The 15000-nt window shown below is 46.5% G+C and overlaps 1 protein-coding gene across 7 annotated transcripts in view; it reads right to left on the reverse strand.

Annotated features, from left to right (window-relative positions):
• The window catches only part of sox6 (SRY-box transcription factor 6), a 166047-nt gene that overhangs the window by 72529 nt on the left and 78518 nt on the right, over nt 1–15000 (reverse strand). For all 7 annotated transcript variants that reach the window (XM_076287879.1, XM_076287876.1, XM_076287878.1 and 4 more), the window contains one exon: nt 7527–7616. In XM_076287879.1, coding sequence (XP_076143994.1) covers nt 7527–7616 — 90 coding nt within the window. The remainder of the gene's footprint in view (nt 1–7526; nt 7617–15000) is intronic.

Here is a 15000-nt window from a genome sequence, read left to right on the forward strand (position 1 = left end):
CCTGCAGACTTTTCACAACAATGCACACACGATTTATGGCACTCATATGCTCTCCACGGTGAGCTGTCCCTTTTGTCCAAACCCTTCTCAGAGGCAACACAAAGAGCCAGTTTACTCAGTGTTAAACTGCAGTCAGTGACCATCACAACATCCTGCTGTATTCAAATCTATATATACTCAAAGCTAGAAACTTTGTGTGAAGTACAACTGAATTTACATTTAGCATTTACTGAAGCACACTTAACATTGTATAGCTAATATGGAGAATCTTAGTATGAGAGTGGATAATCTACTTTCATACATGTGTACATTTAAACATATTCTTTATGTAGTTTGAGACAGAAAAAAATTTAATTATGGAATTAGGAATGTGTGTGTGTGTGTCTCTCATCTCTTCCCTGCACATTCATATACTCACCCACTGAAGTGTGGGCCAGCAATTTTGAGATATGATCTAGACAATACGAACAACATCTGTTTCACCTGGCCTTCTGCCTCCGACATAATCTAAACCTCTCTAACCCCTCTAATAGAAACACTACTAACAAGCTGGAGCAAGGATTCACTATCTCATGTCCATGCACAGCAGCCAAGGCCATCAATTCCCCCAACATGAAAATTGGATGGGATTTAATACCATCCAGCTAAACTCTCTTTTTTGGCCCACTGAATGACCACAAAAGATAACTCTGCATTTTAAGCACTTTAGATCAATTAGCTCTGTTTGCTTATGTTAATACCGTACCATCAAATAGCTGCATTATGTATCCGGTGTGTGTGTGTGTGTGTGCGTGTGTGTGTGTGTGTGTGTGTGTGTGTGAGAGAGAGAGAGAGAGTAGGTGTAATGGGATGCTGAGAGCAAATGGATTCCATTCCATAAATATCCTGCTCATGACCATTTCAACACATGTTGTGTCTCACACAAAAGAATAGCGTGTATATACATATACAGTATATTTAAACATTCATTCTTTGCTTAAAAATATCTGCCTAACACTGTTGTAAAAGTGGCTATTGGCTATTAAGCTACATTTCATTTTTCATATTTTTGAAGTTCATAGGGCACATGAATGCAGGATTTAAGAGAGTAGGTTGCCCATCATCCAAGGCCATCCTAATCATATTACACTCTGAATGGCAGACTCCAACCATACCAGTTTGAAAGAGAGACATCTTCATTGCAAAACATGATTTCATGGCAAATAATAACAAACCTTGACAGTAAACAGATTAAATATCTTTCTGTCTAAAGATTTGTTTGCCAGCTTCAGGTTAGTTGCATCTGATAATCTAGTGATGTCAACAGGACATCTAAACAGGCTAATTAATTTCATAAGAGATACAATGTTCTTCGCACCCAACCAAACACTAGATCTCAGTGAAACAGAACAGGAAACACCAGGCAGAGGCTGGACCTGGCCAAGCCCAACTCACAAACCTTTCCACAAGGAGATATTCAATCTGTTTTATATCAAGCCTTGTTATTGTTTGCCCAAAAATAATTTATTTGCAATAAAGCCATCCCTCTTTCAAACTGGAATGGTTGGAGGCTGGCATTGAGACTATAATGTGTTTAAGATGGCCTTGGGTGATGCGCGTGACACTCTCTTAAATCCTGCATTCATCTCCAGTGGCATGCACAGCAACACCTTGACCTCTTCCTGTTTGCACGGAGGGGGGTGAGGGGAGGTGGGGGGCATTTGGCGTCAAACCTCCAACACTGGCCAACATTCAAGGTCTGATTCAAAGCAGAGCAACCTCTGCAAAACAAGGGGCAGTGTATCAAGAGATACAGCAGAGAGAGAAAGAGAGGGAGAAAAAGAAAAAGGGAAAAGAGAAAGAGAAAGAGTGAGAAAGAGAGATAAAGAGAAAGGGAGGGAGAGAGAGATAGTGAGAGTTTCCCCCCTGTGCCCTGAGGAACCCCTGGGACTGTGACTATATTCTTTGGCATACAACGCCCTGCGTGCATTGGCAATGTAAGGTTTGGGTGCTGGTCGCTAGGCTGGTGGTTGTTGGGTCTGCATGTCCAGGCACTGAGACTCTGCCCCTGGTTGCTGGCCCTCTCTGGGCCTGGCCCTCCCTCCCCTTGCCCTCCCCCTGGGGAGGTGTGGAGTGGGGCTGGTGGGGCCCTGTGCGGCTGGAGCCCGGTGCCGGCTGTAGGGGGAAATCCAGCGTGACATGTAGCAAAGCAGCCCAGCCCAGGCTGTGCCAGTGCTTAAGCGGCATTACACGCCCGCAAGGGTGCCATTTCGCCCCGCGGCCCCGGCGAAAGATAAGCATTTCAGTTGGCCTCCAAACGCTCGTCTTCGTTTGCCAAATGTAATAAAAATGCCGCTGCTCGTCTCCACTGCATTTTCTATGGCTATTGTCATATTGTCCCGCCCACACAAAAGGTCTGACGTACCTACTTATTTTCAATTTGTTGAAAAGAAATCATGTGTCATCATGTGTGTTTGAGTAGTGTGTGTGGGTATGAGAGAGAGAGAGAGAGAGAGAGGGAAAGAAACAGTGTTTTTTTGTATGCAACCACCAAATTTTGTATGCCCCCCGTCTCCTACCTAGTGGTGGAGTGCTGAGCAGGGGCACACACACACACACACACACACACACACACACACACACTCACACACACACACACACACTCCTGTTCAACACACTCTTATTTGCTCCTGGGCTTTCAGCAACACCCCATCAGGAGCGAGAGCGAGAGAGAGAGAGGGCGCGGGCGCAAGCACACAAGAAAACAAGGTGTGCCTTTCTGCTGCCCAATGCCACAAGCTAAATTCCTCAATTCATTAGGGGGGCTGAAACAGAGCAACAACTCTCCCCCTCTCATTCATCTTGCAAATGTGCTCCGAAGAATAATAATTTACTGTAGCTCGTATTTCACCTGAACGGACGCATGGGGCAAACAGTTGACTATTGAGACGCGGGGGAGAAAAATGCAAACTGCCGCACTTCTCCTGTGTGGGTGGGGGAGCACGGGGGGTGGTAGGTGTAGTTCAGATGGGCTGACAAGCCCTCGTGCTTACATTCTCTCTCTCCTCTCCGCTGAAGAACAATGTCTGCAAGTCTGATCTGACCTGGGTACAGGCTGGCTGAACAGCCCCAATTGTCCTAATTTGGCCTGAACTGATCTGGAGTCAGCTCTGTTCTGAGGAAGCTCGCCCACCCACTTCATGCGCTCTTGAACAGTGAGAAGGGGTGTGCTGCAGATCAAATCAATCAGTGACCCGAGGAGGAAATGGATTTCTGCTCCTTGCTTTCGATTTCTCTTCAGTAAATTAGGGGAAATATTTCTGCAATGCATTCCCGACAATTGGTTGTAATTGTGTGGACTGTATTAAATAAAAAAGAAAAGTGGTACAAATGTCTCATGATTGGGCTACTTCTTGATTTGTTTTTTCCTCAAAGATGTGGTATGTTGAGTTGTGGTCTTCAGGGGTTATCAAGGACAGCTTTCAAAAAAGAAAACACTCATTTTAAATGGGCACCTCCATATTTGAATAAGATTGCAGCACACATTGTGTGTGTGTGAATACACACACACACACACACACGCACATACACACAAATATGTTCATGGTTATATGTGTGTTTACAGATATGGTGTCATATATCTCCATAGGAGCTCAAACACCACTTGGTAGGAGCCATTAGGAATAAAGCTGAATGCTAAATTGAATAATCGTGTTTTCAAGTAAGTCCAGCTGCTCGAACAATTGGTGCTCTGTCTGCACGCACAGTCCCCCCTCTGTCCAGACGGAAAAGCAAGGCCAGGTACGACCAGCATCAAATCAGTCTCAGCTGCGGCTCTCGCTGGCCATGCGCTCTCTTAAGAAGCTTCCACTTATCAGGCTTCCACAGGACCTCCAGCACCAAAGCCCAGACAGCAGCCTCAAATTGATTAGGGGGAGCTTGACTTTCTTAGGGCCCAAGGAGCTGTGGTGGCCATTTTTTACGCACACACACACACACACACACACAAAAAAGGGAAAAAAATAGCATTGCACAATGGCCAGCTTTCTTTGTCGCCCATTTTTATGTTGGTCCTGAGGGGGAAGCCTTAATGGACTCTAGCTTGTGTTTATATTAAGCCACTGCCTTTTCCTCTTCTCTTCTGAGTTGTGTAAACTTTTTTTTTTATCTTTGGACTTTGAGAACTGCCCTGGGCTGAACACTCACATTCAGTGTCATAGTATAAATATATTTCTCACTGCTTGACCAATATGGAGTGCATTTTCATATGGAAATCTCAAAATCTTTGGATGTAATGGCTATTGTTTCATTGTATGTATTAAAAGGCAATACAGCATGCAAGGCTTGGGGATTTGTGATAACTATGAATATATGTATGCATACAGTATACCCTCATTATGTTTCCTGTCAGTGTATCTCACCTGTGCATGTAATCCTGCCTGCATTGTACCAGCGTCTCTCTCCCTCTCCCTCTCTCTCTCTCTCTCCCTCTCTCTCTCGGCCTGCAGTGGGCCTGTGTCTGCAGCTCTGTGGCTTGGACTGGGTCCAGGCAGCGGGCCTCTCCTGCTCTGTGGTTTTGTTCGTTGCCCACCCCGCCGTTCTTCCTGATTGACAGCTAAGCTCAGGTATGAAAACAAACAGTTACCTCTCACACTGGCGGCTGGAAAGCGATCTGCCTCTGATTCCGCTGCGTTGATGCTCCTCTTCTGCTTTCTATTCCACCACGGTAACCAAAACTGTGAGCAACTTCTTGTTTAATGCCTTGACCTAATCAATTCAGATCTACTGTGAATTTTAATAGCCGGAAAATAAAACATAATAAAGGGACTACAACTATGTAAATTCTGAATGAACATGATTACAAACTGTAAATACTTTCCAAACCAACTGGATCACCACAACATCAGCGTCTCCCTGAACAAAAGCAGTGGCTTAACGCTCCATTTTGTGTTTCGGGATTTGTTTTGTTTTGTTGTTTAGCTGTTATTCCAGTCCCCCTGTGAGCGGTTATGAAGCCAGGACAAGTTTGAACACAAACGCGAGTCAAAGAATGCGCCTGTCAGGGCTGCAGGTGAAACAACAGTGGCAGCTCAGCCCAGCCCCATTGTTCTTTAGCTCCAGAGAACGCTCAGGGGATCATGCAGGTTGACTGGATCTACCCCCCCCCCCCCCCCCCCCCAAGCCACACACACTCCTACACACCCCACCCCCACCCGGCTCTTGACACGGCACACATACAGTGCGGATGCCTCAGCAGGTTCACAGGGTGAGAAATGTTTAAAGCAGTTTAGCACAGAATGTGACTGCAGAGGAGATCAAAAAAAAAATCCTGGGCTCAGATCCACCACTTAGTTGAAAGACATTTTTTCCCGGCCAAATAAAAGATGCGCCTTCAGCTATTCGGCTCAAAAACGTACCCGAGATTCAAAGTTATTTACTCTTTACACGCTCATCAAAAGGAGTCATCTTTAACAATAGTCCACAGCAAAAACAACAAACATAGTTCTATGTAAATTGCACAATGTCACTGGCTCAGAATTCAAAACAAGCCAGAAGGAAACAAGAGACACAAAGGACAGGGTTGCAAGGCAGTCGGTAGCTTTTTATCTGCATGTCAGTCTTTATCTCCCACTCTACAGCACTAATTTGAACGTACATGTATGCTTGGCCTTTCTATTGATTTTAACCTAACAATTAATGCAGACCGTAACACTTTAGATCTTAATCATAAGGTGTTTTCTGTTTGGTGCCTTTGTTTGTGCTTTAATTAAGGAGACCTTGTGCATCTCCAACCCTGGGTTTCCTTTATAATTGCCTGTATTTACATGAGGCTGACTTCAAACACGGAGAGAGACATTTGTAAGGGGGAGCACAAAGCAGGCCTTTGAAATGTCTACAGTCAAATGAAATGGCACACTAATTAAAAACCTTAGGCTGCCGATGCGATATGAAAAGCATTTCTGGTTGCGAGTCAGCTGCAGATTCAGGTCTCTGTGTGTGAGTGTGTGTGGGAAATCAAGAAAGCACAGTGGGCATTATCAGTCCTCCTACCTGGTTGCTATGACCTCACCCTTTCAATCAATCACAGGTTAAAAATGTCCTGTAATTCAAATAGATCTGCTTTCAAAAGGCTAAATCATTTTGAACATTTTATCCACAGCACTTTGATCTACAGTGGCTTATACTTGGGCAGGTACAATGAATCTAGTTTACCAAGGCACTGCATGATTTACATTGGGGTTCATTAAGGTTATTAAGGTTATTAGAATGTACGACTGTATCCCCCTCCCTCCCTCACCATATACAGAGTAAATCAATCCAATAATTAAAAGCAAGGGCATCTGTTTATAATTCTAAATTGCGCAAGATGATGGAATGTGATAAGCAGGGGACTCATATTACATCGAGAGAAAAAAAGTCAAAGAAAATATAGAACCGGTTCTGAATATGTTGATATTTGTTAGCTAGTGCTATGTGCGGTAAACAAATAGAGTTACATTAGATATTCACTGGAACCGAACTGAGGTAATTCCAGGATGATTCAAATATCAGAGCAGAAATGGAGTGAGCTGGTGCTAAGGCACGCGGGAATGGGTGTGGAGAGTGACGAGAGAGAGAGAGAGAGAGAGAGAGAGAGAGAGAGAGAGAGAGAGAGAGATACTGAGGGAGGAGAGCAGGGCTGGAGCCAGAGCGAAGCCTGTGTTATCAGAGCCATGGTACTGTGCCTTGCTCTGCTACATAAACACCTTCCCTGTAACAGTCTGTGCTAAGAACTACATCAGAGACAGAGAGAGAAAGACAGAAAGAGAGAGAGAGTGAAAAAATAAAAAACAGAGCCAAACCCAAGCCCACCTTCACTGTGAATAAACACATTTCTTTTTTTTCTTGTTCTTTTTTGGATGAAATGTGTGGATGGTGTTTGCCCTGTGTGAGTTTGTAGTGGTGTTGCTGGGTGTCAGGGCGAGGTCTATCCACCTCCCTTCCTGTATCTGAAGCCACTTTAGCCTCAAGCGGCGCTCAACAGCCACATGAGCCATGTGAAGATGTGGAAGCACACAGTGGAGCTGGCCAGCTACAGTGACTACAGTGACACTAGCTCACCCCCACACCTGCCCCCCACCTCTCTCACCACTATTCTCATTCAGCCATGTATGTGTAGATAGATAGATGAAACACACAAACACAGTATAGACACACAGAGAGACAAACGATATAGCTTTGACAGAGTCTGACAGTGAGCACTGGACTGCACAAAAGAAAATGACCACATTTATGCCACAAAACTGTGGGGAGAGGGTCTCTGACCTGGTCACCCAGGGGAGAGGGGGGGGGCAAAAGACCGAAGGGGGATCAGCCAAATGTCTCTGTGTTCTACAGTATTACAAACGCAGGGGCTGCTTTTCACATCCATTCCGATAGGCAGGAGGTTCCCTCTGCTTTGATGATGACTCATTTTTCCGTTTTTTTCCCTATCCCTCCTTTTCCCTCTCCCTCTCCCTCTCCCTCTCTCCCAATGCGGTTTGAGTGACCTCCGCATGCAAGCTTACCTTTTATCTCTCCCAGAAGTTCACTGGTGTTTAGCCGCTCCATCTTCTCCTTCCAGTCTTTGGAGAGCAGTGTTTCCATGCAGGAGGACTCTGCAAAACAGACAAGAAACAGACAGACAGCCTATTAATGGCTTTGATTTAAAACTCAGTGGAATTTCTATTTAGTCATGTTTTTTCCCCTAGATTTGCATGAGACCTTTTGAAATACATGTAGAGATGTCTAATGAAGTCATTATGTCTTAGTGGGATATTCTCAGAATGAGTTGCCTTTGGAAATGTATACACAGCACATTATTTTTTTTGCAGTGCTGCTAGTAAAATGTTGATTAATATACACAAACATTTTTATTCAGATTCACCGTGTGGACACATGACAGCAAAAGAGAGAGCTGGGTCAAAATGAGGAAGCACTCTGGCACCTCGAAAGCCCAAGCACTCTAAATGATAATTGCTGAACATATGTTTTAAATTAGTCGAGCCAGTCTAGCACAATAATGTGCAACAGCATGGGGCAAACTATGCAACTGACTTGCTGTGCATTAACAATAACTAACTCTGAAAAAATAAGTCCATAAAAGCACTGCCTAGTCTGAGGAAATATCTGTTTCATTTTGTTTAAAGGTCAAAAAGAGGCTGCTTGAACTTCCCATAAAATAAACACATATGAGATTTACAAAGTTAATAAACGACATGCAGTTGAAGCTTTAGGAGGATGATTAAGTGCTTATTACTTTAAGTCCTTTTTCTCATTTGTCACATCTATTGAAGAGGTTCACGAAAAACAGCAGTCCCCTTGACTGGCTCAGTCCAAATGTAACTCCTTCATACAATCCATATTATAAGATATCTACTGTATGCTATTTCTGTTCAATCTGTCACACACCCCACCACCACAACCATACAGTTCCACATACACTCAAGACCACCTTTCACACACACACACACACACACACAAACACACACACACACACACACACACACACACGATGTGAGAGAAGACATTGGCGATGCGGTCTGTCACATGCGTAACGGTCGTGTTTCCCCCGGACTAAACGTGTGATGTGGCAGACTGTCTTCTGGAGGTCACGGTAGTGGGAGGGTGCTAAGCGACAGGGAACAGGGGTGGGTGGGGGGTGGCAGCGGGTAAAAGGGCAGAATGGGGAGGGGGGCACTACAAAGAGACATTAAAGGGAAAGGTAGTGGGGTGGGGGGGCGGCCCCCGCCTATTCGCTCTACCGCCCGCCCTAACAGTGATGAAGACAATTAACATTTGTCCAGTGGACAATGAATCAGCACAGGAATGGTTGGAATCTGCCACGTCGCCGCTAAGGGCGCACTGATAAAAAAACACACTGCCCAGCCCGTCTGACCGCCCAAGCAGATGGAGCACTGAGTCCTGGACGCTGAATGCTGAGACGGGTTCCACACACAGAGGTCAGCCAGTTCCCAGCATCCATCACTGCGGAGAACCTTTGGCTCCGCCTCAGCTTCAGAAGAACATGAGAAGGAACAACAGCGTATCTGCTCTTTTCTTAGCCTTCCTTGTTTCCCCCTGTTTTCTCTTCCTTCTTTTAATCCGTTTTGCCCTCAACGTAAGATTGGGTGAGAACAGCCCTTTGTCTGCCGATGATAGACTCCCTCTTCATCGAGTGAGGGAAAACCAACAATGGCGCCGGGAGAGCGTGAGTGCAGGCCTCTGTGCTTTAAGGTGACCTTTAAGATGAGCACCATGGAGGGCCCCACCCCTGAGCGGGCACCCATGGGAGGGGATTACATCATCAGGGGTGTGAGGGCAGGGTTTGTTCTCCCGGGGTCACAGGCAAAAGCACACATTCTTGCGCTCCCCACAAGGCCTTCTGGCACCGGAGGGGAATGGTTCTGCCACTCGCCCCGACAATGGCTCATTTGTCGACACACTTTGGCAGACAAAAGGGGACGATTCATAAGCACATGAGTATCCGCGATGACTTAAGGAGATCCTTTTTCCCAGCGCTTTTGTGTTTTGGCCTATTGTAGTCAGTCGTCATGAGGGGACCTCGGGCACCAGAACATTCCGAGGAGAAGCGGATTAAAATATCTGAGAACGCTAGACAAAGGTTTGCATTCTGCATTATTGCCAGAAATTTCTATCTCATACACTCAATATATATTGAGGGCAAACAGTTGTTCCAATAGTGATGACTTCAGGTCCATGTGCTCCTTTTTGTTTTGGAGAGAAAGCCAATTCCTGATGTGACCAGTTGAGATTATCAACAGGAATTCAATACTCACAAGGGGATGTGGTGCACAGCGCTGGATTGTAAATAAGACAGAGGCCAGCGGAGTTAAGATGTCCAACAAAGGTGGGAGGAAGGAGCCTGTCCCTGACTGGAGACACCCAGTGAGATGAAGCGGAGTGGGGGATCCAGGCGTTTGAAGTGGACCTTCCCCTGCTGGACTGCTGGAGGTTTTGGGTCATTCTAACATTACTTCTGCTTTATTGGCTTTCCAATCCCCGGCTCACAGTTTGTTTCCCTGACCCCATGAGATTGTGACCCAGTGTGTGTGTGTGTGTGTGTGTGTGTGTGTGTGTGTGTGTGTGTGTGTGTGTGTGTGTGTGTGTGTACGTGTGAGCGTTAACTCCCCGCTGTCTGGCAGGCTGTTCACAGGCCCAGAGACTGGCCCGACTCGCAAGCCCTGCCCTGGAGTGAAAGTGTTTCCTCTTCCTTACAGACACCCCTATCCCCTCCAACACAAACACACACACACACACACACACACACACACACACACACACACACACACACACACACACACACACACACATACACACACACACAGACACACGGACAACTCACTCCCACCAATAACAAATACACACACATATACACACTTCAATGAAGACAACAACAAACACACAGACACATTGTGATAATGACCCACATACGGGAGGCACAACAAACAGCAGCAGAACCCGCATTCTTCCCCCCCCGACCGACGGCAGTAAAAAGAGACACTTCCTTTTATGGCACAGCTTGGAGGCAAGGACTGCTGCTGTGGAGCTGTCCTGGGAGGGTCAGACATGCTAGGGAAGACTTTCTCATCTTTCCACTCAGGGTGCTCTCTCTCACACACACACACACACACACACACACACACACACACACACACACAGACACATACTGTACACACACACACACAAACTTATTAGACAGTAACACACCTAAATACAGACACTCCAAGACAGATGCATACACACACACACACACACACACACACACACACACACACACACAAACACACAGCACAGATGCTGCTCCAGCACTTGATCATTAAGGAATGCACCAACTGTTGGAGATAATGTGGTGCCAGCTCCCATTCAGCTCCACTCTCCCTCCCTGAGGATGGACGCTCCCTCTCTCTCTCTCTTCCTCCTTCTCTCTCTCTCTCTCTCTCTCTCTCTCTCTCTCTTCTCGCTCCACTCCTCCAGACCTGTGCTTCCACCCTGGGCCAGACACGGTCTGCCAAGACCCTCCAACATCACACACACTACAGCTGGAATGTGCCAGAGAATCACTCTTTCATTTTTGTGTGTGTGTGTGTGTGTGTGTGTGTGTGTGTGTGTGTGTGTGTGTGTGAGTGTGTGTGTGCATGTGATTTTTTTATATATGTAATCCCCCTTTACCTGGATGACTAATATCCTGTCTTTGTGTATAAAATAACTTGATGAGTGACTATGAACACACAGACACACATAAGCACAGCTCGCTCTGAAGACAGCTTTTTGATATATCACTGTTTTAATTTCATACGCACTGCTTAAGTACAGCATAGGACTAATGAGCCAGTCCGCTGGATTGTTTTAAAATGCCCATATAAAGACTGAGATATTTTTAAGGGGACTCCTGATGAATAATTGGCTTTTTTTTTTTCATACGCAATTTTTCAAATTCCATTCTCTCTTCTCTTGAGAACATATAAATGTCTGTGAAAACCTGCTTAGCATCAGCTCAATAATAATTCCTCTTGTCTTAGTAGGCAGACTGCATTTTTACACCACTACACTCAGACACTGCTGTTGGGGCACATTATTTTGAGATTGAGAACATAGAAATCCAAACTCAAACCATGGTCCTCAAAGCCCTGGCGATCTCCTTGCCAAGAGATCTATAAAGCCAATCCAATTATATTTGTCATGACGGCAGTCTATATTTACAGTAATATTTAATAAAGCCAAGTCTATTGTTCATATAAAGGCGAATTAGAGAGACCCTGAGGCCAATGGCAGGAAACAGGGACAGAGAGTGTGAAGCAGTCGGATAGACCCTCGGGTTCACACAAAGCTGTCAGAGGGAAACAGCGACTAGATAAATAAAGAATCCCATTGACTTTATTGTTGTTTCCCTGAGAGGGGCCCCAAATCTCCCGCCTGCCCCGTCCTCCTCCTCCTCCCTCTCCAGAGAGATAAAGCACTGCATGCCGAGAGGGGTGAAGGAGACTGGGAGGAGGTGGGGTGGGCTGGGGGGGTTCAGCCTGGACGAGAATGTAATGAAAACAATAGCTGTTATCTGCCTCTTATTTACATTTTCCCAAGGTCCGCGTGACAGACGGCTAAGCCGCGGAACTCCGGCCCCCACCGGACCATCAGCAGGCCGGGCTCAGGGGCAGCTGGCCCAGAGGAGAGACACCGCTCTGGGGAGAGCAGGCACACTTGGCCCAAGCCCCAACACTGCAGAGCTCTGGAGTCCTAGACTCTCAATGTCTATCAAGTCTCTGTGTCTATAAGAACTGAGAATGAAGAGAGAGACAGAAAGAGAGAGAGAGAGAGAGAGAGGGAGATAAAATAGAGCAAAGAAGGAAAAGGAGAGAAAAAAAGAAAGAATAGAAATGGGAGAGAAAGAAAGAGCGATACAAGCACTCCTTGCCACTCCGTGTCATCGAACCATTTGCAGAGAGAGAGAAAACTGCACATAACAAACGTACACCCAGGACAGGAGCCCCCCCCCCCCCCCCCCCCGCCAGCCCCGATGCCAGCCTCCATGCCCCGAGCCCTGAGCTCTGCCCGCGAGACCGCGTAAGCGCCCCTCACGCCAGGCACAGCTCTCTCCCTCCACACAGCAGCACCTCCAGCCCCATTCCAGACATCCACCCTGTCAAAACAAGCGGATTATCGCACGGCTACATATCACGACAGGGTGGAAAATAGCTCTCCACTCTGTGATCTATTTATCCACCCCCCCCCCCCCCACTCCACCCTCCCCACTTACTCCAACCTCTTCTTCCCTGACAAAGCCAAAGCCCCTGACACTGTAAATGACATTACAGTCATGCAGCCATTGTGAGCGTCCGTGCGGGATGAGAGAGAGAGAGAGCTCTGTTGTGTCGGGGCCATGGTGAGTGGCGTATTGGAAACAGGCCTGCGCAGCACTCCAGCCAAACCACATACAGCTTCTGCCGACACGCGAGCTGACAATACCCATTATGTCGACGATACACTTAGCTCCTATCTGCTCTCCTGATCTCGGGTACACAGCTTGTTGGCAGAGCGACGCTATCATCTTCGCAATGTGGGCGAGCTGGAGACTGTGCAAAAAGACACCTAGAGCAAAGATGGAACAGCCAGATTAATCCTGGCTCTTTAAAGGAGCGTTTCAAGAGCAGAGCGAACACAAGACGGCTCATAAATCTGCACGAAGGCGAAAGTTTTTTTTCTTGTGATCTTGTTTTGGTACACACTCAGCTCTCATCACCGGGCTAAGCCCACTGCCAAACTTCTGTGTCTGACAGAAACCACAACAGTGAAACACACACACACACACACACACACACACACACACACACACACACACACACACACACACACACACACACACACACACACACACACAAACACACTCACATGCGTACGCACACACACAGGAACAGGTGAGTGCAATCCCGGTCTAGTGCTTGCCAGACTTGTATTTTTATTGGATGCAGGAAATAACACTGATCCTCAGGCTTGTTGTTAAGTTCTGTGGCAACATTATTATAATTTTGCTGAAATCATTATTTTTGTAGTGTTGTTTTTATGTGTGTTATGTGGTTTTCTGATTTTCTAGTTACTGCTAATACAGACACAAACACTTTCAGGTGAGCAGGGCTTACAGCTAATTGAAACTTTTATTACCACCATGGTGGTGATAACATACACCAAAAAGACACGCTTCGATCAAGGACATCAATGGCAACCACATCAACCTTCAAATGGCTGAGCAGAGTCCAAACAACACAAATAAATACACTAATAGGCAAATCAAATCTTGTCAATTAGAATTTGAAATGGACCATAAACAATCCTTCCTTGGACTATCTGTGTGGTGATGTTATCTACAACTAGAAAGACAGTCATGATTGGCCCTGGAAAATTGCCAAAGAGCCTATTAACTCACATGCCATTGAATAAGCTATCATGGCAATAAGATTGAGCATTTGATGCATTACCATGACCTGTATTTTAATAGCTCTGGCTGGCTTACATACTGGCGTGGTGATGTAGGACTATCAGTTAAAGGTGTAGTCCGTGATTCTGATCCTATACACCTCTTGCCAGATTGTTCCTCACGAACCTCTAGCTGCCCGTTCAGTGTTTGCAGCAAAAAATAACAATCCATAAAAACAAAAGCCATAAACAATCCAAGCCCATTAACACACATGCTTGCTTCAAGAATACTGAAGGGAGGAGAACAAGTTGATTGGCTGTTGAGCTCAAATATCCACAACCTTTACGCACAACCACAGCTGAATAACAGACTGCATCTTTAAAATCACAATTGAAATATCAGATTTCTGTAGATTTCTACCCAAAGTAGCCTGCGGTCTCATGCTCCAGGGATCGGTTTACTGCACGTTTCTTTTTTTGCGTGCCCTTCTCCTCCAACCCTTCTCCTGAGGCTTTGTTCCCTCTCCCTTGAAGATGTGCTTTCTGTGAGCACACTCCCATCCCAATGAGCCGTGCCCAGTGGCACTCTGCCAACACATCTGCCAGAGGGCTCGGGCCCTCACATGGTCATCGGAACCCTCACCCCCCATCCCCACTGCTAACCCCCCACTACCCCTTTCCTCTCTCCAAGAGGAATTGCTTGTCTATGCCAGACACCCTCTCACTCACCCACCCCACACACATTAAATCCACCATGAAGATAGAGGAGGCCCTCTCACGCCCTCTCCTCTGCCCAGCTGAAGATACCTCCACCCCCACCCCCCATTCTGCCCATCCTCCCCCCAAAATTGCCACTATTGTCTGTGTGCAAACCCTCCGCGCTTTCGCCAGTCGAGCATCTGCCCGCTTAGGCCTGTGCCCGCCTCGCCCTGCCCTTCCCTGCCCAGCCCAGCCCAGCCCAGCCGCCTGGGAAAAAGGGATGCGTGTCTTTTACACATGATTGTGTTCTCTCCTCCAAATTAAAGTGGGGGTGGCAAGTGCAGCGTAATCAGAGGCAGTCAGTCAGCGGACCAC

Source organism: Alosa pseudoharengus, unplaced genomic scaffold (genome assembly GCF_046254945.1).
Source record: "Alosa pseudoharengus isolate Yale_2024_CS ecotype anadromous, Long Island Sound unplaced genomic scaffold, YU_APseudo_1.1 YU_APseudo_1.1_scf_16, whole genome shotgun sequence".
Classification (NCBI taxonomy): Eukaryota; Metazoa; Chordata; class Actinopteri; order Clupeiformes; family Clupeidae; genus Alosa; species Alosa pseudoharengus.